This window comes from Dendrobates tinctorius, unplaced genomic scaffold (assembly GCF_039654945.1).
Source record: "Dendrobates tinctorius isolate UK_male_01 unplaced genomic scaffold, ASM3965494v1 ptg000377l, whole genome shotgun sequence".
In the NCBI taxonomy this organism is placed as follows: Eukaryota; Metazoa; Chordata; class Amphibia; order Anura; family Dendrobatidae; genus Dendrobates; species Dendrobates tinctorius.
This window is the reverse complement of record NW_027362043.1, coordinates 6,636,008-6,661,411: the sequence shown is the minus strand read 5'-3', so window position 1 is coordinate 6,661,411 and position 25,404 is coordinate 6,636,008. Positions and strand designations below refer to the sequence as shown.

Genomic DNA, 25,404 nt, shown 5'->3' with positions numbered 1-25,404 from the left:
AACCCATCTTCGGATTGGGGAAGCCGCAACGTGCAATCACTTCCACCAACCCAACAATCCGCTGGAGAAAGTTCCAATGTCAGAATGTTCCAACACAGCTGAAGGAATATATGGCGGTAGGCTCCCCGCCGTGAGCTGTGTCCATAAACGACGACTTTCATGTGATGTCTTCTGACCATCTTGAGAAGCGCTCAAAGCGGAGAGACCTCGGTTTCAATTTTGGCATCACAGAAGTGTAGTGGGTAGAAAGGATTGGTCTGATCTCTTTGTCAGATTCTGGTTCCACCAGCTCGAAAATGTTGTTGAAGTCCCTTGAACTGGAATCCTCGTACAGAAGCCTTGGAGGTGACACCCATATGTTGTCATTGAGTTTAGATGCGGCTGTGAGTCTTGTCCATCGGTCAGCTGGATTCATGTCAGTAGGGACGTAGTACCACTGGTCAGAGGTAGAAAAGCTTCTGATACCCTCTACTCTATTGCTGACGTAGACATAAAATTGTTTTGTTTGGTTATAGATGTAACCAAGTACCACTTTACTGTCTGTGTAGAAGGTAAAAGAATCAATAGCAATGTCCATTTCGTCCTTTATAGCTTCAGCTAACTCCACTGCCAGAACCGCGGAACAAAGTTCGAGTCTTGGAACAGAATGACTACTAAATTCCCTATTCTGACCCTATATCGGCAGCACCTTTCCCTTCACTATCTAAAACTGGAGCTGAATGCGCCGAGCAGCACGGCCTCCGGCTCTTATACCCCTGATGATGCTTTGCGGCCAGTCAATTACTGAAAGACCATAACAAAGATGGCTGCGGCATTACAGTGCCTGGCAGACAATCCCTGCAGCGTGATTGGGTCTCTAAAGACCGCCAAAAATGCTGGGTGGAGACCCGAGTTCCCGCCGAGTAATCCTGGAAATGCTCGGTGCTCACCGAGTACAGTGATACTCGGGCGAGTAAAGAGTAGTGGCGAGCACGTTCGCTCATCACTAGTCATAGTGTATGGCTGCTCGAAACTTTCAAGTCCTCAGCATGTCCTCTCAGTGAGATATGTTCCTGCTTCTCAGCCTATCCGCTCAGTGAGACATGTTCCTGTTTCTCAGCATTTCCGCTCAGTGAGACGCAATCCTGCTTCTCAGTACATCTGAGCCTGTTTGGCACATTATAGGATTAGATTCTTGGCTTTTCCACAATGTCCCGGGTCCGATTAGTATCAAGGTTTCAGACATTGCTTTAGGCTTCGTTCACACGATTCTGATTTGATCAATATTTGGATCTGATTTTCATCAGTATTTGACAAGTTTTATCATTTTTACTAACAAGTTCCCCCAAACCATCAAGCTCACTCTCAACTTTTCAAAATACCAAATCCATTTTCTAGACACAACCATATACATCAAAGACAATACCGTACAAACGACTATTTACCGCTTGTGGTCACGTACAACCCTCACATGAACATTTTAAGGAAAATTGGCGCTGACCTCCAACCCATATTCCACAGAGACCACAGACTGAAAGCAATATTCCCAGAACTGCCACTGCTCTCCTACAAACAGCCTCCCAACCTAAGGAATATCCTTGTCAGAAGCGCCCTCGCATCACCATCAGAGACAGGCACAGTCCCCTGTAACAGTAAGAAATGCAAGACCTGCACCCACATATCACCAACAGATAAAGTCCCCATACCCAACACAAATCAGGACTATAAGATCATGGACTCTTTTTCATGTACATCCTCCAATGTAGTGTACATGATACAGTGTACAAGGTGCAATGCAGGGACATACATCGGGGAAACTAAGCAAAAACTACAAACAAGGATGAATCTGCATAGACATACTATTAAAAACTAGCTGAAGAGCCCGGCGCTGCCCGGGCATAGTAACTAACTGTGGTTAGTTATAACAAATTATAATTATCCTCCATCCCATAGTCCCGTGCCCATATACCCATCATACATATCCGCCATCCCATAGGCCCGTGCCCATATACCCATCATGCATATCCTCCATCCCATAGTCGAGTGCCCATATACCCATCACATATCCTTCATCCCATAATCCCGTGCCCATATACCCATTATGACATCATCATCATCATCATGGCAACCGTTATGACATAACCGTCACCATTGCAACCTATTAAGACATCATCACCATGGCAACCATTGTGACAGCATCTTCGCCATTGCAACCTATTATGACAATAGCGTCGCCATTGTAACCATTATGACATCTGTTGTGAGTTCATTTTCTGGTCCAGTTGTGAGTTCTCCTTCCAGGCTCCCTCTGGTGGTAACAGGAGGTAGTGAGGCTGATTTAATCAGTAGAGATCTGCCACCTGAGAATGAGGATGACGATTGGACCTTAGGAATCTCAGACTGGATTTAAGACAGCCGACGCCCTACTCTGGTGCTGGTGATTCCTTTTGCTTGTCAGGTCTTGGTTCTCAGCTCTGTTCCAGTCATCTAAAGCTAAGTTTCTCTTCTAATGTTCACACTTGATTTTGTTCTATTCAGTTTTTTGTGTGGTCAGCCAGCCCCGGCTTGGGCTGTGCTGAATTTCCACTCTTATTTATCTATATTTGCCAATTTGCTTTTTGTCCCTTATTAGATTGGCCTCTTTTTGCTCTGTCTCAGAATATTTCAGAGTGCTAATATAGAGGGAGAAGTCTAGTGACTTCAGTGTTAATTTTGTTATCAGACGTGTTGGACATTATTTTGTAGGGTTTTGAGCAGATTGCAGACAGGGTCTTTCCTTTCCTTTCCTCTCTAGTTAGTTTGGGCCCCATCGTTTGCTCAGCCTATTTTCCTACCTGTGTTTGTGTTTTCATCTTGTTTCACCGTCAATACATGTGTGGGGGCTGTCTATTCCTTTGAGGTCTGCTCTGGGGCAGTTAGTTTTCCCTTTTCTTGCTTTAGGCTTATTTAGTCCTCCGGCTGTGACGAGGCGTCTAGGTTCATCGTAGGCACGCTCCACGGCTGCTGCTACTTGTGTGGTAGGATCAGGGATCTGCAATCTGCATAGTTACCAACCTCTCTGTTTTTTCTGGGCTTAGCATGTTTAGGTTTTTTCCTCCTCAGTGACCCGTTCATAACAGACATCATAATGAGGGGCGGGGCTTGCAACCTATGATGACATCAGCGTCGCCATGGCAACCATTTTGACATCATAATGAGAGGCGGGGCTTGATACACACACTGTTTCCCCAGTATGCAAATAGGGGCAATATGACATGAGGGGCGGGGCTTGACACACACACACTTTTTCCCCAGTATGTAGATAGGGGCAAAATTGTTTGGTGAATTGGAATGCGCAGGGTTAAAATTTCACCTCACAACATAGCTTAGGACGCTCTCGGGGTCCAGACGTGTGACTGTGCCAAATTTTGTGGCTGTAGCTGCAACGATGCGGATGCCTATCCCGGACATACACACATACATACACACACACACATACATACATACATACAGTCATATGTTAAAGTTTGGGCACCCCTATTAATGTTAACCTTTTTTCTTTATAACAATTTTGGTTTTTGCAACAGCTATTTCAGTTTCATATATCTAATAACTGATGGACTCAGTTATATTTCTGGATTAGAATGAGATTTTCTGTACTAACAGAAAATGTGCAATCTGCATTTAAACAAAATTTGAATCCAGAAATATAACTGAGTCCATCAGTTAATAGATATATGAAACTGAAATAGCTGTTGCAAAAACCAAAATTGTTACAAAGAAAAAAGGTTAACATTAATAGGGGTGCCCAAACTTTAACATATGACTGTACATACATTACATACATACACACTTTGAGCTTTATATATTAGATTTATAAAGCACCATTGGTTCCATGGTGCTGTACATGAGAAGGGGTTACATACAGATTACAGATATCACTTACAGCAAACAAACTAACAATCACATACTGATATAGAGGGGAGAGAGGACCCTGCCCTTTCGGGCTTACATGCTACAGGATGGTGGGAAAGGAGACAGTAGGTTGGGGGGTTTCAGCAGCTCCAGTGATGGTGAGACGGTAGCTCCAGTAGTGGTGAGGAGGCAGTGGGAATCATTGCAGACTGTAGGCTTTCCTGAAGAGGTGGGTTTTCAGGTTCCGTCTGAAGGATCCGAGTGTGGTTGATAGCCGGACGTGTTGGGGCAGCGAATTCCAGAGGATGGGGGCTATTCGGGAGACGTCTTGGATGCGGTTGGGTGAGGAGCGAATAAGTGTGGAGGCGAGAAGGAGGTCTTGGGAGGACAGGAGATTACGTGAGGGAAGGTATCGGGAGATTAGTTCAGAGATGTATGGAAAAGACAGGTTGTAGATGGCCTTGTAGGTCAGTATTAGTAATTTGAACTGGATACGCTGAGGGAATGGGAGCCAGTGAAGAGATTTGGAGAGGGGAGAAGCGGAGGAGTAGCGAGGAGAGAGATAAATTAGTCGGGCGGCAGAGTTGAGGATGGACTGGAGAGGTGCAAGGGTGTTAGCAGGGAGGCCACAGAAAAGGATGTTGCAATAGTCGAGGCGGGAGATGATGAGGGCATGCACAAGTAGTTTAGTAGATTGAGGGTTGAGGAAGGGACGGATTCTGGAAATATTTTTGAGCTGGAGGCGACAGGAGGTGGAGATGTGCGGTTTGAAGGACAGGGCAGAATCAAGGGTTACTCCGAGGCAGCGGACCACCGGTATGGGGGAAAGCGTGATGTTGTCAATTGTTATAGAAAGGTCGGGTAAGGAAGATCTGTGAGATGGGGGGGAAAGATGATCAGTTCAGATTTGTCCACATTGAGTTTGAGGAAGCGAGAGGAGAAGAAGGAGGATATGACTGATAGACACTCTGGGATCCTGGAGAGCAGAGAGATGATGTCTGTGACACAGAGAGGTAGATTTGAGTATCATCGGCATAAAGGTGGTACTGGAATCTGTGGGACTTTATAAGTTGCCTCAGACCAAGTGTGTAGATTGAGAAGAGTAGGGGTCCTAGAACAGAGCCTTGGGGGACTCCAACAGAGAGAGGGTGGGATGTGGAGGTAGTGTGGGAGTGGGAGACGGTGAATGTGCAGTTGGAAAGGTATGAGGAGATCCAGGATAGGGCGAGGTCTTTGATGCCAAAGAAGGAGAGGATCTGTAGTAGGAGGCAGTGGTCAACTGTGTCGAAAGCAGAGGACAGGTCTAGAAGCAGGAGTATAGAGTATTGTCCGTTAGCTTTGGCTGTATGTAGGTCGTTGGTTATTTTGGTCAGGGCTGTCTCAATGGAATGATGGGGGCAGAAGCCAGATTGTAGATTGTCAAAGAACAAGTTAGATGAGAGGTGGGAGGAAAGTTCAGTGTGGACATGCTGCTCCAGGAGTTTAGAAGTGAATGGGAGCAGCGATATTGGGCGATAGCTGGACGTGGCTGTTGGATCGAGGGTTAGCTTTTTAAGGATAGGTGTGATTGTGGCATGTTTGAAAGCAGAAGGGAAGGTACCAGAAGTTAGTGATAGGTTGAAGAGGTGGGTTAGGGATGGGATAAGAGTGGTGGTGATGTTGGGGAGGAGGTGGGATGGGATAGGGTCAAGTGCACAAGTGGAGAGGTGTGATTTGGAGAGAAGATGAGCAAGCTCCCCTTCAGTGATGTTAGATAAGGAGGTTATGGGGTTTGGGCATTGGTCTGGTAAAGTCCTCAGCAGAGATTAGGGAAGTCGGAGGTGGCAGTGGTGGGCGGAGGAGGGAGTTAAAAGTATTGAACAACTGTTTGGGATTGTGGGATAAGGACGCTACAAGGGATGTAAAGAAGGCCTGTTTAGCAGAGGTGAGAGCTGATTTGAATGCAAGTGTTGATTGTTTGAGTGCAGTGAAGTCGTCTTGCGAATGCGTTTTCTTCCAGCGCCGTTATGCAATTCTGGATGCTTGCCGAAGCTTTTTAGAGGTGTTATTGTGCCAGGGTTGTCTATTGATTTGTCGCACTCTGTTATGCATGACAGGGGCGACTAAGTCAATGGCTGATGCAAGAGTGGCATTGTAGAAACTAGTGGCAGTGTCTTGGAGTGAAGCTATGGAGGACAGTGGTAGAATAGAGTCAGAGAAATTTATAAATATGTTTCAATCTCTAACAATAGGACTGAATTTGACACCTGGATTCATGACTCATTACATGGACACAGTTCACACCTCCACAAGAAGGTCTTCAGATCTCTAATAGACCTCATTTGCATATGTAACAAAAACCTTAAATTGATTTCCTTGGCCTGTATCACCTCATGTCCTGTTGTAAATCCTATTTAAATGGTGCCATCTTTTCTCAGTAATTCACTTGTAATCAAGCCTGATGAAGGAGCCTTCTGAGCCCTGAAAGCTTGCTTGCAAATATAGCTGGCGCACTGTCGGATGCTAGCACTGTGGAGGATGCTGTTGTGGCTTGTAGCTTGCCACTGGCTGGCGCAGACTCTAAAGCTAAGTCACGATACACACTCGTAATATCAGAGGAAGGGGATCTTAATGAGTCATTCGCAGGTTCATGCATCCATCATCATTCACACAGTAGCAACTAGAGACTATACTAGCACATGGCCGAGCGGCCATGCGAACCTTTTATAGCCAGGACCTTCCGGAAGCTTCCAGATCCCTGAGATGGACCAATCAGATCACGAGAAGGACCTGGGCGTGTGACACCCGATCTCCAATGGGAAATCGTCTTGTGAGCATGCCCAGTAGAGCGATGGGAGAACTTAGCCTCTGGAGCGTTTTGCTGCAAAGCAGCCTGCATTGCTATTGCTGACACAAAGGTGGCAGCAAAAGCCAGACCCACAGAGCAGGTCCGGGCAGAGCGTCCGGGACGCTGAGACTGCTGAGCAATCTCCTCTGCGGTCGATAGACAATGAGAGACCACAGAATGTGAGGCTCTGGATTCCTGCTGAGCCGCTGCAGGAACCCGACACCTAACAACATGTCTAAAGAACCCCAATAGTCTCTCACAAGACATCATTGCATAGCTGTGAGAGAACGCCAAAAAGGCACAATAATCACAAATTTAATGGCCAATAGTCAGATACAAATGGTGCAAAGCTGAGTATTTACCTCCTGTGGGTGATGGTGCCAGCCCCAACGCACGTTTCGGTGTTCAGCCTTCTTCCTGGGGTTGGTATCACACCAGCAAGAGCATATATTTATATTAGAGATTATCCAATGGCAAGTCCCATATCAATTCCTGTGTTCTTACAAGGTTGCTAATTGGCCAAGGGGCCGGTTATGATTAACTATCACACACCCTGATCCTAACGCAGCCAATAAAATTATCAATGGGGAGATACTGGTTATTGGGGGTGGGAGAGACATTCCACTCTTTCAGCCAATCAAACAGGCATACCACGTGAGCTCATCATCATATGGGAGGAACATAGCACTCTTTCAGCCAATCAAACAGGCTCACCACGTGGGCTCATCATCATATGACCCGCCTCCCTCAATCACGTAAATATGTCTAAATATATCTAGATCAGGGTGTCCTGGAGGTGTCCTACTATAGCGGGGCACCCGACAAAGACAGGGCAGCCCAGAGGGATCGCACGATGCAGCAGAACGCCGAGATCCGGACCGCGAGTCAAGCTCCGCCCACTGAACTGTAAGCTGAGCCAAGTCACATGACCGGGACGCGGCGCCGGGAGCCGCCTCCTGCAATGCCCCAGAAGCCGTCCAGCGGGCGCGTGCGCACAGCAGGCACCCCAGGCAGCCAAAATCCAAGCGAATAGCATTAAAGGACTACATATACTGGGAACCTACTGCACTAAAACTTAAATAAGTGAGAACACACCTAGGGGAATGATTCTAAATAGAAAGCACCATTGTCAGATAAGGAACTGATATGGTAAACTAAACACCAAAGATGATAATGTGTTAAAGACATACAAAAACCCGCTTTAACCTTCTAAAGGTTAAATTTCTATCGAGCACAAACTAGAAGGGCACAGCAAAAATAATGGCACAATGATAGTTAATGGCAGGTTAAAAATATGCAAATAACCAAATTTGGCCATACAAAAATCAAATATAGTTGGGCACAGATGGACCTACCACATGGATATACTGCCGGGCCTATATTAAGGCATATTGTTGTTAAAATATATCCAAATAATAGGGCCTAACAAAATGGCACTTCTAAACACTACAATATCCAACCAGACACAGGAAGTTGAGCCATAAAATGCATAGCCTTTATTAAAGCATAATAGCCAAACAATAAAAATACTATAAAATGAGATACAGGTCCAATATAGCCTAACAAGGTAAGTATGTACATGTATTGCCAAATGGCAGATAGACACCTGTAGGAAGCACAGTGATTTATAAATATAGACTTAGTGTAACAACATAATAAACACTTATAAGTGGCTTCCTACATATAGATATCTATAGCTCCTCTGCACAGGTAATGACAAGGTGATCCACAAAAACAGTTAACATAGTGAAACTGGCCACTGCTGATAAATAAATGTACAATGCATATAAGTAGACTGCAGCACATACCAATATAAAACTGATGCCTATATACTACACATATAGTCTCCAAAGTATCAAAGTGCATGTCTAAAGGGGCATATAGTCTCATAGGTAAGGTAAATGTACAGTGTAAGCACAGATCAATATATGAAAAGATAAAATGTATAATATAACTAGCTGGTATATAATGCAGTGGCAAGAAAAGGCAAAGTTCAGCTAAGAAACACTTATGCTGAGATAGTAAATAGTGTCCACAGTATAGTAGTCTCAGCCTCTAAATAAGTATCAGGCATAGCAGCTTAAAAAAAGTGCAGAGTTCATTAAGGAAACATACAACCTTGTGAGGCGCGGGTCCCCGACGCGCGTTTCGCTCTAGCTTCGTCTCAGGGGGTAATGAATGATGGATTGATTGACTAGATATTACCATAAATCCTAAGTAAACTATATAATGGCACATCCACGGCTAAATTAAAACACCCATTGCAGTTGTATATAAAAACAAACCGCTCAAACATGCATCCAAATTTCCAATAGAGGAGGATATAAACCCATACCAGACTAATAAAAAGAAATACATTACATGCATATCGAGCATAACTTCCATTTTTGATAAGCAATTTCCCTTACATAGGCACACATATTGTGCAACCTATAAAGTATTATGAAGGATGATGGTACATATATTAATCCCCACATAGGTTAAACAGTAGTAGCAAATATCCAAATTCTAACAACAATAGATGGAGAATTATTTATACATATCATAGCCGTGCATATTTGTTTTAATAAAAAGAGAAGTCTTCACGATCCATCATCCATCAATTATAGCCATATATATATTAATAGGAAGGTACGATCTTCTTGGAAGACATGATACATCATCCGGTCCGTAATCAATTCCAGGTTTTTTTATTCTGAAAAGTCCCATCCATTTAATGATTCGTAAAGGGTAGTCTCACAAAACGCAAGGACATGCTCTATAATTGAAAGTAAACAAGATAAAATTAATAGAAATAAAAACAAGGTGAGATAAAAATTAACCCTGACACATCAATGAAATGGAGCGAAGCTGCAGGTTTCATTAAGACCCTGTGGATACATGGTCTTCAGATTCCAGATCCATTTGGTCTGGCCGACTCACTTCCCCTCCTCTGGTGTCTAATAAGAGTCTATCAATACCTCTTACTTTTAGCCCTTTGGAGTCACATTGGTGGTACATCTTAAAATGCCTTGGCAATGTGCGCAAATGGTCAATACATGTCTTCTCTTTGGCCGCAAGAATATCCTGAACATGCTTCCTAACCCATATTTTTAAGGCTCTGGTCGTAAGCCCTATGTAGATCTTCCCGCAGGGGCAATGGGCATAATACACAACCGCCTTGGTTGAGCATGAAATGGATTGACTAATCTTATAATTCTTGCCGCCATCTGAGGACGAGAATGTGGTTGCACATTCAATATTTGGACATTCCACACATTTTCACATGGAGTGCGTCCCCATTTTACTTTCTTAGGCTGGATAAATGGGAGTTTTTTTTGATCATTTTTTTCGTAGTGACTACGAACTAAAATATCTCTCAAGTTTTTACTACGTCGAGCAGTGATAGTTGGAGTAGATGACAAATAACTGCCCAAAGTACGGTCAGCAAGGAGTATAGGCCAATATTTGGCCATAACACTGCGCATTAAGGTCCAATGTGAATGGTAGGTAGTAACCATTCTGACCTTATTTGTTTCCTTTTACCTATCCTCCGCAGCTTTGCTTGAGTTATATACCAGATCATGTCTCCTACAACCCTTGGCCCGATCATATGCCAAATTAACGTGTCTCCTGCTATAGCCTCTAGTTAAAAATCTTTTGTTTCATATCAGTTGCTCTTTTCTGAAAATCCTTATCAGATGAACAGATACGTCGGACTTTCAGAAATTGTCCGGTGGGTATAGACCTGATGACCTGTGCTGGATGTGCTGATTGCGCATGCAATTATGAATTAGTAGAGGTCTCTTTTCTGAACAAATCAGTTTGCAAAAAACCTATTTTGTCACGCTTCACCGTGACATCTAAAAAATCTATAAATTCAGTATGATACTTGTATGTCAACCGTAGATTGAGATTGAGATTGTTGACGTTTAAATCTTCAAAAAAGGTAACTAACTCTTCTACAGTGCCTTGCCAGATCATAAAGACATCATCGATGTACCGCGCCCAAAAGGAGACGCGGTCCATCGATGTGTGTCGATCTGACAGGAAGAGGTCCCTCTCCCACAGCCCCAGGAACAGATTGACATAGGAGGGCTCAAAGAGCAGAACAAAGTATATAAAGAGATGTAATTACCTGGTGGACTAGTGGACCCCATGTGGCACATGCCCGACGCGCGTTTCGGACATATTGTCCTTTGTCAGGTATTTACATCTTTTTATATACTTTGTTCCGCACTGCAGTTCATTTTACTATGGAACACTGCACATTTCAGTAGAATTTTGAGATGCTTTCATTAAGCTGAATTTTTGGCGCATTACTTATAGGTTACTGTTTAAGCTGACTGTATAGCAGTTTATATAAATGTTCATTGAACTTTCTTCTGCTCCCAGTTACGGTAACTCTTGCTAGTCCAATTCAGCAATAATATAACTTGGGATAGACTCCTATGTTTTATAATTAGCTGTATACTGCCTGGATATCTGGCATTTTATTCATTGGCTATTATCTGTGATGTTTGTGTAGCAGTATATATTTATGTGACTTTGCAGCTGTATTATATGGCATGCTGATTTATACGAAGTGTGTTCTAACTTTCACCTGGTGGCTATTATGGATCATTTACCGTATATTCCTTTAATATTTTCACTATATTTTACTTTTAATCGTATGTGCACTTGTGTGTAAGGTGCTAACACTTACCAAGATATACAATAATAAAGGTGTTTTACTTATACGATTGTTCCTATCTCTTTCTGACCACATGTTCGGCTTTCTTTTTTTGGCCTTCACGATTTTTCCATATGGTCTGCCAATGCCATTCAATCCGTTTGCAGATGTATGTCACCATCACTGTTATAAGTTCTATATACCACTTCGGCTCAGTGAATATACATCTATTGCAACGTTCAGCTCGCATTCTAAATCTGGGTGAGCGAGCAGAGCGAGCCTTTGTGGTAATGTCTTCTGCTTCACTGTCAGCCTGTGCCCTCTGTTGTGCCCCTTTCTCGCCAACAACGTTCCTTCTCACTGTTTCCCCTTCTCACTATCCTCTTGTCTTCTGGCTATTATTACTTGTGCTTCTCCATTTATGATGCCAAGTTTTGGTGCCAGGCATATTAATGCCACTGTTCTCCACAGCATAACATGGCATCTTCACAGACTGAACTGGAACGTGCCATTGTGACCATAGTGAAATGTTTTTTTGACCACGCCGGAGAGGAGGGCAAGAAAGAAACACTGAGTGTCAATGAATTCATCAAACTTTCTCAGACGGAGCTGCCGCACCTGATGAAGGTAAGTCTCCGAGCCTAAATGTAGCGTCCAGCTAATCATCAAGGTCATTATCAGGCCAGAGACACACCAGCGATTTTATAATCGGTCCGATTTTGTTCCTGCAGAGTTGGTCGAGTGTCATGCGCGTGTCATGTGAGTACAATCCGATTTTTCACACATAGCATCTGATGTACATCTGCATCTGACTGCAATGCGATTTTAGCATGAACTTTTACATAGAGCAATTCTCTGTCATTTACACATTGTTTTCAAAGGAAATATTCAAATATATATACACATATATATATATACTGCTCAAAAAATAAAGGTAACACTATTCTATTTGCAACAGTCCATTTGTGTTCCCTTTATTTCTTTGAGCAGTATAATATATATATATATATATATATATATATATATATATATATATATATACAGTGGGGAAAAAAAGTATTTAGTCAGTCAGCAATAGTGCAAGTTCCACCACTTAAAAAGATGAGAGGTGTCTGTAATTTACATCATAGGTAGACCTCAACTATGGGAGACAAACTGAGAAAAAAAAATCCAGAAAATCACATTGTCTGTTTTTTTTTCATTTTATTTGCATATTATGGTGGAAAATAAGTATTTGGTCAGAAACAAGCAATCAAGATTTCTGGCTCTCACAGACCTGTAACTTCTTCTTTAAGAGTCTCCTCTTTCCTCCACTCATTACCTGTAGTAATGGCACCTGTTTAAACTTGTTATCAGTATAAAAAGACACCTGTGCACACCCTCAAACAGTCTGACTCCAAACTCCACTATGGTGAAGACCAAAGAGCTGTCAAAGGACACCAGAAACAAAATTGTAGCCCTGCACCAGGCTGGGAAGACTGAATCTGCAATAGCCAACCAGCTTGGAGTGAAGAAATCAACTGTGGGAGCAATAATTAGAAAATGGAAGACATACAAGACCACTGATAATCTCCCTCGATCTGGTGCTCCACGCAAAATCCCACCCCGTGGGGTCAGAATGATCACAAGAACGGTGAGCAAAAATCCCAGAACCACGCGGGGGGACCTAGTGAATGAACTGCAGAGAGCTGGGACCAATGTAACAAGGCCTACCATAAGTAACACACTACGCCACCATGGACTCAGATCCTGCAGTGCCAGACGTGTCCCACTGCTTAAGCCTGTACATGTCCGGGCCCATCTGAAGTTTGCTAGAGAGCATTTGGATGATCCAGAGGAGTTTTGGGAGAATGTCCTATGGTCTGATGAAACTAAAGTGGAACTGTTTGGTAGAAACACAACTTGTCGTGTTTGGAGGAAAAAGAATACTGAGTTGCATCCATCAAACACCATACCTACTGTAAAGCATGGTGGTGGAAACATCATGCTTTGGGGCTGTTTCTCTGCAAAGGGGCCAGGACGACTGATCCGGGTACATGAAAGAATGAATGGGGCCATGTATCGTGAGATTTTGAGTGCAAACCTCCTTCCATCAGCAAGGGCATTGAAGATGAAACGTGGCTGGGTCTTTCAACATGACAATGATCCAAAGCACACCGCCAGGGCAACGAAGGAGTGGCTTCGTAAGAAGCATTTCAAGGTCCTGGAGTGGCCTAGCCAGTCTCCAGATCTCAACCCTATAGAAAACCTTTGGAGGGAGTTGAAAGTCCGTGTTGCCAAGCGAAAAGCCAAAAATATCACTGCTCTAGAGGAGATCTGCATGGAGGAATGGGCCAACATACCAACAACAGTGTGTGGCAACCTTGTGAAGACTTACAGAAAACGTTTGACCTCTGTCATTGCCAACAAAGGATATATCACAAAGTATTGAGATGAAATTTGGTTTCTGACCAAATACTTATTTTCCACCATAATATGCAAATAAAATGAAAAAAAAAACAGACAATGTGATTTTCTGGATTTTTTTTTTCTCAGTTTGTCTCCCATAGTTGAGGTCTACCTATGATGTAAATTACAGACGCCTCTCATCTTTTTAAGTGGTGGAACTTGCACTATTGCTGACTGACTAAATACTTTTTTTCCCCACTGTATATATATATATATATATATGTTATAATATATACTAGATGGATCGCATCGGGAAGGTGGTAATGTCACGATGGGGGCAGGCTTTGCAGCGTTGAGAATCTCTCCCCGTGCATGCGCTCCTCCTGTACAAATATGGTGGCGGACAGTGAATGATTCGGCTGATCCCGGCGCCATCGTGTTCGCAACGGTGTTACGCTGTTAGTACCGCGCAAGATGCTGTGTACGGTGTATACAGTGTGGGTGGGTGTGTGTGTGGTGCGTACGGCGTATAGTGTGTGTGGTGCATACGGCATATACATTGTGTGTGGTGCGTATGGCGTATACAGTGTGTGTGTGTGTGGTGCGACGGTGTTCCGCTGGTGGTACTGAGCAAGAGGCTGGTACCACCAGCAGTTTCCATATTGAGACACCCATCACTTGGGTGTCCCAATACGGCGGTCGGTGAACTTCCGCCGCTTGGAATTCTGGGATCCGGACACATCTGGACGAAACAGGATGTGAAGACATTACAAGGATTTCAGTTCTTCAATTCCAAAAGTGAAACTTGTATATTATATAGAGTCATTACAAACAGAGAGATCAATTTCAAGTGTTTATTTCTGTTAATGTTGATGATTATGGCTTACAGCCAATGAAAACCCAAAAGTCATTATCTCAGTAAATTAGAATAAATAACAAAAAACACCTGCAAAGGCTTCCTAAGTGTTTATACAGGTCCCTTAGTTTGTTTCAGTAGGCTCCACAATCTTGGGGAAGACTGCTGACTTGACAGATGTCCAGAAGGCAGTCATTGACACACTCCACAAGGAAAGTAAATTTTGCATTTCATTTGGGAATCAAGGTCCCAGAGTCTGGAAGAAGTGTGAAGAGGCCACAATCCAAGCTTCTTGAGGTCTAGAGTGAAGTTGCCACAATTGGTGATGATTTGGGGAGCTATGTCATCTGCTGGTGAAGGTCCACTGTGTTTCGTCTACCAGGAAACTTTAGAGCACTTCATGCTTCCCTCTGCCGACAAGGTTTTTGGAGATGGAAGTTTCATTCTCCAACAGGACTTGGCACCTGTCCACACTGCCAAAAGTACCAATACCTGGTTTACAAACAACAGTATCAATAGTGCTTGATTGGCCAGCAAACTCGCCTGACCTTAACCCCATAGAGAATCTATGGGGTGTCATGATCTCAGTGCGGGTTTGACTCGCACACGTGGGGTTAATGTTTGGAACCAGTGCTGAGGACTGGCATTTCTGGGGTTAAAGGTTGTGATCCTGATGCAGGCTTACCTGCACACCTGGGGCTATGATTGTGGCCTCTCCCTGGTTCTGGGGAGGCTTCTTATAGCTTCAGGACGCTCCCATCCCTGTCAGTTATACTCTTGCCCTTGGCATTGTGTGGTGACCCCTGAGTGTGTTTGTGCTGTGTTCTGGTTACTTGATTCTCTGTGTATGACTCGGTCTGTTCCCTGGATATCGCTTTGGATTCTGCCTGTACCTTCTATGTCTGTTTGGTTTTGATCTCTGCTTGGCCCTGATTATCCGCTCTGTCTCATCCCTGGTACTGTACTGTGATCCTGTGTATGACCTTTGGCTTTGTCTGACCTCCCGTCTGTTTGTCCCTCCTGTACTCCGTTTGCCCGTACTGTTGTGACCTCTGTTTTGCCTGACTCTGAGTTGTACTGTCATATCTGAAAGCAGGACGCTAAGCCATGCCCCCTTGCAGTCACATGACCATAGGTCCCGTGCAAGCTTGTTCATTTTCAGTGTCCGCAGGTCCCGTGCCTCCTTACTTTCCAGCGCTGACTGGACCCTGACACTATTAGCTTGTAGCACGCATTGTCACCTCTGCTGCCCTGCTCCCCAGGTAACTCTTAGCACTGCTTCTGTACTCAGGACACGCGCACTGGCTCTGAGCAAGTGTAGTGCGGTGTCTCTGACATTATAACTGACCATTTCAGTTTTTTTTTTTTCTGAAGAAAAAAAAAAAGTGTTATCCTCATGGATCCCATACAAGCCTTGGCTGATCAGGTCAAGCACCTGACCCAAATGTTCCATAAGCTCAATGTGGAACAACACATGATGGCCCAGACCCAGCAACAGTTGGTGGTTACTGTGCAGGGGGCTGTCGATGCAGGGGCTTCTGGTTCTGGGGGTAGGGATGTGTCATTAGCGTCCCCCGAATCTCCGGTCAAATTACCAGACCTTTTCTCAGGGGATAAAAAGGAGTTCAGGTCTTTCAGAGAAGGATGCAAGCTTTTTTTTCTCTAAGGCCCCGCTCCTCCGGGGATGAGTTCCAGAGGGTGGGGGTCATTATTTCCCTACTTCGGGGGGCTCCGCAAGCATGGGCTTTCTCTCTGTCTTCCTCTGCTCCTGAACGTATGTCAGTGAACGCATTCTTTGAGGCCCTCGGGCACATTTATGATGAACCTGACCGAGTGCGATTGGCAGAGGACATGTTGATGAGTGTCTGTCAGGGGAAACACTCAGCTGAGTGGTTTTATTCTGAGTTCCGCCGCTGGGCGGCAGAGGTCTCTTGGAGCGACGCCGCACTCCGAGGACTCTTTCGCAGAGGCTTGTCCGAGCGGCTGCAGGATGCCTTGGCGTTACATCCCCCACCTAACTCTCTCGAGGACGCCATGACGTAGGCCGTCCGGATGGACCGCAGGCTGCGGGCCAGAGGGGTGATGCAGGTGGATACTCCATTATTCCCCAGTGGAAAAGAGACTGCCCCTGAGCCCATGGATGTAGGCGCCCTCTCCCTGAAGGATACGGAGAGGAAACGCCGAAAGGACATGCAGTTATGCTTTTACTGCGGTAAAACGGGACATTGGAAAAGGGAGTGCCCGAATTGCCCGTCTTCAAACCCGGTCGGCGGGAAACGACTAGGTCTGGGTAGTCAACGGGGAGGCTGCTCAGACCCTCAGGTACCATTTTCCTCGTTTTCTAAAGTAGTACTGCCTGTGGAACTGTTTGTGGATGGTAGTTCTTTTTCCTCTACAGCCTTCGTGGACTGCGGATCATCTATTAATCTTATTGACTCCCAATTGGTCACACACTGCAAGATAGGGACAGTTAGGCTCAAGATTCCGATCAAGGTGATGGCCATTGACTCATCTCCCCTCACTAAGGAGGGAATTCGCTTTATGTCTGATGTGTTTTCGCTCAGAGTGGGCGCTACTCATGTGGAAAACATAAGTTGTTTTGTGCTGGACAATCTACCTGCAGGGTTGGTGTTGGGCATGCCCTGGTTACAACACCATAACCCAGTTATTAACTGGAAAACGGGGGAGATTGTACAATGGGGGTTTAATGATTTTGAGTTGTATGATAAATCCGCACTGCTGGTTGAACCTGTTAAATCTGTGTCTGTATCATCTGTCGAGCTGGAAGGTATTCCGGAATGCCTGAAGGACTTCGAAGATGTATTCTCCGAAAGCGAGGCCGAGACGTTACCGCCACATAGACCCTTTGACTGCGCTATTGAGCTGGTCCCGGGGGCTAAATTACCCAAAGCCCGTCTGTTTAATTTGTCCGGTCCTGAGCGCTTGGCTATGAAGGAGTACATTACTGAAAGTCTGCGCAAAGGACACATACGTCCTTCAGTCTCACCTGTGGCGGCAGGTTTCTTTTTTGTAAAGAAAAAAGATGGCGGGTTACGTCCCTGTCTCGACTTCCGGGAGCTTAATCAAATTACTGTACGGAATACGTACCCCCTTCCGTTGATTCCCGATTTATGTAACCAACTATCAGGGGCAAAGTGGTTTTCTAAACTGGACCTTCGGGGGGCATATAATTTGATAAGGGTCCCTGAGGGGGATGAATGGAAAACCGCGTTCCTCACGACCGAGGGACTATTTGAAAATTTAGTCATGCCGTTTGGTCTTACCAACGCCCCTGCCATATTTCAGAATTTCATCAACGTGGTATTCTCGGATCTCATTGGTCGTTTTGTCGTTATCTACTTAGATGATATTTTGATATATTCCCCCGACAAGTATTCTCATTTGGAACATGTACGAACTGTGCTCCAAAGGCTGAGAGAAAATCATTTGTATGCCAAATTGGAAAAATGTGTATTCTGTGTACAAGAGTTGTCCTTTTTGGGGTTAATTGTATCCGGTGAGGGTTTTCGCATGGACCCCAAGAAGGTGCAGGCTATTGCGGATTGGGTGCAACCCCGAGATCTTAAGGGTCTTCAGCGCTTCTTGGGGTTCGCCAATTATTACCGCAAATTTATCCGGGGGTTTTCGCAAGTGGTCAAACCTCTCACGGATCTAACATGCAAAGGTGCGGATGTGAGAAATTGGTCCTCGCTCGCAAAAGAGGCCTTTGCGACGCTGAAAAAAATGTTTTATGTCTGCTCCTGTGTTAGTGCAGCCAGATCCGTCCAAACCATTCGTCGTGGAAGTGGACGCCTCTGAGGTGGGGGTGGGGGCGGTGTTGTCCCAAGGGCCTGCCACTCTAACCAACCTCAGGCCATGTGCTTTCTTTTCCAAGAAGTTCTCTGCTGCGGAAAGAAATTACGACGTAGGCAATAGAGAGCTTCTTGCGGTCAAATTAGCGTTTGAAGAATGGAGGCACTTTTTGGAGGGGGCCAGTCACCCGGTTACGGTGATCACGGATCACAAAAATTTGTCATACATTGAATCTGCTAAAAGACTAACGCCCAGACAAGCCCGTTGGTCACTTTTTTTTTCCCGTTTTCAGTTTACGATTACATTTCGTCCAGGGTCTAAGAATGTCAAGGCTGACGCCTTATCACGCAGTTTTCAGCCGGTGTCGCCCCCTGAGCCACCGTCCTCCATTCTTCACCCTGGGGTTGTGATAGCAGAGGTCTCATCTGAATTGGAACGGGAGATTCAGGGGGCCCAGTCGCAGGCCTCGGCGGCCAAGCCAGAGGGGAAGTTGTTTGTCCCAGAGCAACTTCGCCTGAAACTCTTGCAGGAGTTCCATGAATCCAAGCTGAGTGCTCACCCTGGTATTTCAGCCACACGTCTGGCGGTGGCTAGGATCTTTTGGTGGTTTACCCTTGGTTCGGACATAAAAAAATTCATTGCTGGTTGTGGGGTCTGCGCTCGTTCTAATAGCTCTCATAGCCGGCCGGCAGGGGAGCTGATACCCTTGGCAGTGCCCGAGAGGCCATGGACTCACTTGTCCATGGATTTTGTTACCAATCTCCCTCCATCTAAGGGTAATACAGTGGTATGGGTAGTGGTGGACAGGTTTTCTAAGCAGGCTCATTTCCCACCCCTGTCCGCACTACCGTCAGCTGAGACTTTTTCCAGGTTGTTTGTGCAGCATGTGATCCGGTTGCATGGGGTACCCCTGAATGTGGTGTCTGATCGTGGTGTGCAGTTTGTGGCTAAGTTTTGGCGTGCTTTCTGCAAAAAATTAGGTATGTCTCTGTCCTTTTCGTCTGCATACCATCCTGAGAGCAATGGGCAGACGGAGCGCACTAACCAGTCCCTGGAACAGATCCTCAGGTGCCTAACCTCTGCTAGACAGAGTGACTGGTGCGATGCACTGCCGTTGGCTGAATTTGCCTTCAATAGTCGGGTGAGTCAATCCACTGGTAGGTCCCCTTTCTTGATTAACTATGGGTTCAGTCCTCATTTTGGTGAGTTTTCTCGTCTGGATTCGGGGTGCCCCGGGGATGAGGACTCTGTTCAGCGGTTAAAAGATACATGGGCAGAAGTCCAGCGGCGTATATCCAGGTCTCAAGGCAGGTATAAGTTTTTCGCGGACAGGAAACGAACACCTGGTCCCACATTTCAGGTTGGAGAGAAAGTTTGGCTCTCCACGCGAAACATTAAGTTAAAGATTCCGTCAGCCAAGTTAGGACCCAAATTCATTGGCCCGTACAAGATTGTGGAAAAAATCAATCCAGTGGCGTATAGGCTGTGCCTTCCACCCTCTCTCAAGATCCCTAACGTCTTCCACAAATCTCTACTGAAACCTTTTGAAGCAGTCCGGGGAGACTCAGAGTCTGCTGCTTCTCCTGTTTTGGTCGAGGGGCAGGTGGAGTACGAGGTTGGTCATATCGTAGATTCCAGGTTGGTACGGCGGTCGGTACAGTACCTGGTTCATTGGAAGGGGTATGGACCGGAGGACAGGTCCTGGGTACCGGCCCGGTTGATGCATGCTGATCGCCTGGTACGGGCTTTCCATGCTAAGTACCCGGGCAAGCCTGGGGGTCCAGAGGCCCCCCGTTGAGAGGGGGGTACTGTCATGATCTCAGTGCGGGTTTGACTCGCACACGTGGGGTTAATGTTTGGAACCAGTGCTGAGGACTGGCATTTCTGGGGTTAAAGGTTGTGATCCTGATGCAGGCTTACCTGCACACCTGGGGCTATGATTGTGGCCTCTCTCTGGTTCTGGGGAGGCTTCTTATAGCTTCAGGACGCTCCCATCCCTGTCAGTTATACTCTTGCCCTTGGCATTGTGTGGTGACCCCTGAGTGTGTTTGTGCTGTGTTCTGGTTACTTGATTCTCTGTATATGACTCGGTCTGTTCCCTGGATATCACTTTGGATTCTGCCTGGTACCTTCTATGTCTGTTTGGTTTTGATCTCTGCTTGGCCCTGATTATCCGCTCTGTCTCATCCCTGGTACTGTACTGTGATCCTGTGTTTGACCTTTGGCTTTGTCTGACCTCCCGTCTGTTTGTCCCTCCTGTACTCCGTTTGCCCGTACTGTTGTGACCTCCGTTTTGCCTGACTCTGAGTTGTACTGTCATATCTGAAAGCAGGACGCTAAGCCACGCCCCCTTGCAGTCACATGACCATAGGTCCCGTGCAAGCTTGTTCATTGTCAGTGTCCGCAGGTCCCGTGCCTCCTTACTTTCCAGCGCTGACTGGACCCTGACACTATTAGCTTGTAGCACGCATTGTCACCTCTGCTGCCCTGCTCCCCAGGTAACTCTTAGCACTGCTTCTGTACTCAGGACACGCGCACTGGCTCTGAGCAAGTGTAGTGCGGTGTCTCTGACATGGGGTATTGTCAAGAAGAAGATGAGAGACACCAGACCCAACAAGGCAGACAAGCTGATCGCCTCCATGCCGCATTGATGCAGTAATTGATGCAAAAGGAGCCCCGATCAAGTATTGAGTGTAGTTACTGAACATACATTTCAGTAGGCCAACATTTCAGATTTTAAAATAATTTTTCAAGCTGGTGTTATAAAGTAATCTAATTTGCTGCGATAATGACTTTTGGGTTTTCATTGGCTGTAAGCCATAATCATCAACATTAACAGAAATAAACACTTGAAATAGATCACTCTGTTTGTAATGATTCTATATAATAAATCAGTTTCACTTTTTGTATTGAAGAACTGAAATAAATTAACTATTTGATGTTATTCTAATTTTGTGAGAAGCACCTGTATATTACATAGATAGATAGAAGAAAAGCTGGCAATTCAGCAGTCGCGTAGTGTAAAATCACAGCAGGCGCCGACAGGATAGAAGAAATGGATTACATACAGTAAATACACATAGAATAAGTAGATATACAGATGTCTGTGACAAATACAATTAGTACAGTGTGTTTGCAGGTTACTGTACATGTAGCTAATTATTAAGATTGTGTTTCTGAAAAAAAACGGCGTGGGCTCCCACATAATTTTCTTAACCAGCAGAGGGAAAGCCAATGGGGAACCCCCCTGAAACATGAGGTAGGATCGCCTTATAATTAAAAATTAGCAAAGGCTATGCAGACAGCTGCGGGCTTATATTAATAGCCAAGGAAGGGGCCTTGGATATTGCCCACCCCAGGCTAAAAACATCATCTCTTAGCCGCCCCGAAAATTCTGGCACTTAGCCTCGCTCTTCCCTCTTACCCTTGTGCGGTGGCAAGTGGGTTGATGGTTGGGGGGTTGATGTCACCTTTGTATTGTCAGGTGACATCAAGCCCAGAGGTTAGTAATAGAGAGGCCCCCATTACGAACCACAGTCATATCGTATAAAACACAGACACTCAGAATAAAGTCCTTTTAATTAAAAGAATGAGACAGACTCCTTTAATAAATCTTAATGAAACCATAGTCATGTCATTGCCATTCCAGTGATGCCAATGTCCCCTGAAAGAGAATTAAAAGAACAAACAACAATATTTCTTAACTTTTCGCTGAGAAGTTAATAATCCATTTGTCCCACGACGGGTCTAGCTCTGCTACATCTAGATGGCAGGCTGCATTATTGGATGATGCGAGTATACGGCCACTCATCCAGCAGAGACACTGAGCAGCATGTGCTATTGCTGCTCAGTGTCTCGCGGTGAACTCCTATAACCTATCTGACATCACCACAAGCCTGAGAAAGTTGTCCCGGTTGTGGTATCATCAGAAAGGTCCTGGGAGTTGACAGCCAATGATCTCACTTCACCTAAGTGACGTCAGTGCGAGCACCATTAGAAATTTTTACCCTATGTCATTTTTTTGGGGGGTCCCCCAATTTAATAGCCAGTAACGGCTAAGTATATATCTGTGAGCTGATATTAATAGCCTGGGAAGCTCCATGGTTATTATCCCCTGCCCAGGCTATAAACATCTGCCTCAGCCTTCGGCTTTACCTCTGCTGTTTAATAAAATTATGCTGGATCCCACGCCATTTTTTTCAGAAAAATCATCTTTTAACACTTAAATACATGTACAGTAAGCTACACACACACTGTACTAATTGCATGTGTCACTGACATCTGTATATCTATCTTTTCTATGTGTATTTACTGTATAATCCATCTATTCTATGCTGTCTGCTCCTGCAGTGATTTCACTGTATGCAGCTGCTGAATTGCTCTCTTTTCAAAAGACATAGGTGTGTAAAAATCGGACAGCAGTCGCATGTCTGAGTGCTATGTGATTTTTTTTTTTTCGCACCCATTGACTTCTATTGCCGAATGCGAATCGATTTCTGATTACAATTGCATTCTGCAATTTTTTTTTTCCAGTCTGATTTTGTTCCAATCCAAGCTGGAAAAAAAAAGATGAACACACAATGATAGAATAACATTGGTCTGAATAACAATCTAATATTTAATCGTGTTGCATGAATCACAAGTGGGAATGAGCCCTTAGTATGGAGAGATCAGTAGGGGATGGGAATCCTGATACTTCTGGTGGTCGATACCCGAGTCCGTGGGGCCCCACTATAGAAAAAAATAAAAACATAAGATCTCTTTTCGTACAAATGATTTTGATATTAGGCTCCTTCCCTTTTGTTACATGCCATTGTAGGTGAACATTTCTTGAGCAAGATGTCACAAAATTTTCCATTCTCTTAGGACGTCTCTTTAGAGGAGAAGATGAAGGATCTGGATATTAACCAGGATAATGAGCTGAAGTTTAATGAGTTCTGGAGTCTGGTCGGCGAACTGAGCAAGCAGGTTAAGAGAGACGTCAAGCCTAAGAAGTAGTGATGTCCCCATCACATGATGACGGCCCAGTCAGTGTATGGTGCATTTATTTGTGTCCTGTGACAATAAAGAGCCTGGGATCGTAAGATGTTTCCTCCTTATTTTATAGTCTGTGTGCGGACTCTCGTAGGTGCCATAATCCACAGCCACGTGACCCCATTAATGCAGACAACCGGCCTCTTTATCACAACAACCACTGAGAAGTTTGCACACAAATACTAGAGCTCTTTGACCTCCCTACGGTTCATGTGAGCGACACTACTACTCTGTACAGTACAGCTATAAAGTCGAGGTGCTTAGTACACAGGATGGTCACATTGTGAGCCCACCTGCTGAACATTGGGAACCTACACCATTATATGTGCCTCTCCTGGGCCTACACCTACAAATTTAGATGGCAGGTGGGATCCAGTTCCATTTTGTGGGGTTTTCTTGCTACAGGTTTATAGCCACATCTGGGCTGAAGTAATACTGATGTTACTGTAAAGATCTGCATGTGTGTGTGGATATGTGGATATAAATTGATATGTGCTGAATGTAGAAAGTTACTTGTCCTCCTGTCTTTTCACCCCACCTGGGAGGTCTTGGTTTGGTTCTTGCTTGTCCACCACACCTCAGTGAATTCCAAAGACGTTCCTTCATCTGCCCCAGGAGGAATGTTAGTAATACTGGAATAAGGTGTTTGTAGGGACCTAATGCCAACAACTGAACCATCAGATAATTAGGTTCTGATAATGTCGGGATAGGTGTGCATATACAGGTGGACATTGCTGCACTGTATGAGGATTATGGATGCAGTGTCCACAGCTAGGTAGGGATTTTTGAATTGAAAAAACAGAGGTTTGCAACAGGCCCAAAATATTTGGCATTCCCTGCTTGGTCTCAACTGCGGTCCAGAAAATATTCCAAAAAGTGGAAAGTTGAGTCTAGTATAGGAGAAATACAAAGTCCTAGTTTCTTGCAGACATGATCAAATCTCAAAGTGCAAAGGGGTCCAGGCTTGATACAGCGTACATGCATCAATTGCTGCAATGTTGTTTGGAGCTGGCAACCCGCATACACACAATCTTACCCCGAATTATGGATGTATCAGTCATGTTTTTGTGACTAGGATGGTAAAAATATGCTTGGAAACATGACGGTCACATTATTCCACTGAGAGGTTCCTGTGGGAAAATATGACCTAAAATAGAAGTCTGTTCCAAATCTGTGGTCGCCATTGCATAATTAGGCTTCCTCCCCATACCTCACCTGACAGAGGCATGAGGGGTCTGTTAGACCCTTTATAAAATGACATCTAGAGCGTCTCATTGTCAGACCGAAGGAGAACCATGTGCATGGCAGTTGTGTCCAAATCTGCACTGTCCTAGCGCTCATGGATCCAATTCATAAGGCTTTCTGTATTTTGTCCTTTTTTATTTTATACTGTTTTATATAGTGTATATTAAATCTAAAATGTAATCAGTTTGTTCCTTGCTGCTTTAAATGTACAGACAACCTGAAAAGGGAAGGTACAGGTTGGTTGTGTTCATCCTCTATATGAGTATAGTAGTTCCTGCATGCTTTGTGAGAGCTGCATGACGTGTGTGTGCCAGTGTACAGTATAACTCCGACGGTGGTGGTGTGTTACTGACCTATCCACTGCAAGTGATGAGTGGAGGAGTGAGGGTAAGACGCGGAGCCTCCTTTACGGTCACACGAGTCAAGTGTGCAGCTCGTGTATAACGTGACAGTAGCGGTGTGTCGCTGGCCTATCCACTGCAAGTGATGAGTGGAGGAGTGAGGGTGAGAGGCGGAGCCCCCTTTTACGGTCACATATGAGTCACATGTGCAGCTCGTGGGCGATGTTTGGGACTATGACATGAGTAGGAATGTGATGGAGATGGTCCGGAGTAGAAAAAACATGATCTAAATCAGAATAGAAAATGTATTCTATTTCTTGTTAAATTTGCGTATTTTGCATAGAGAACTGCAGAAAAAGCCATTTTTTTCTTTCAA

The 25,404-nt window shown here is 44.9% G+C and overlaps 1 protein-coding gene across 3 annotated transcripts in view; it reads left to right on the top strand.

Annotated features, from left to right (window-relative positions):
- Positions 1–23,492, top strand: part of S100A13 (S100 calcium binding protein A13) — a 58,026-nt gene extending 34,534 nt beyond the window's left edge. For all 3 annotated transcript variants that reach the window (XM_073563088.1, XM_073563089.1, XM_073563090.1), the window contains exons 2-3: positions 11,823–11,978; positions 23,275–23,492. In XM_073563088.1, the coding sequence (XP_073419189.1) occupies positions 11,823–11,978; positions 23,275–23,406 (288 nt within the window). In that variant the 3' untranslated portion in view covers positions 23,407–23,492. The remainder of the gene's footprint in view (positions 1–11,822; positions 11,979–23,274) is intronic.
- The last annotated feature ends 1,912 nt before the right edge of the window (positions 23,493–25,404 follow it).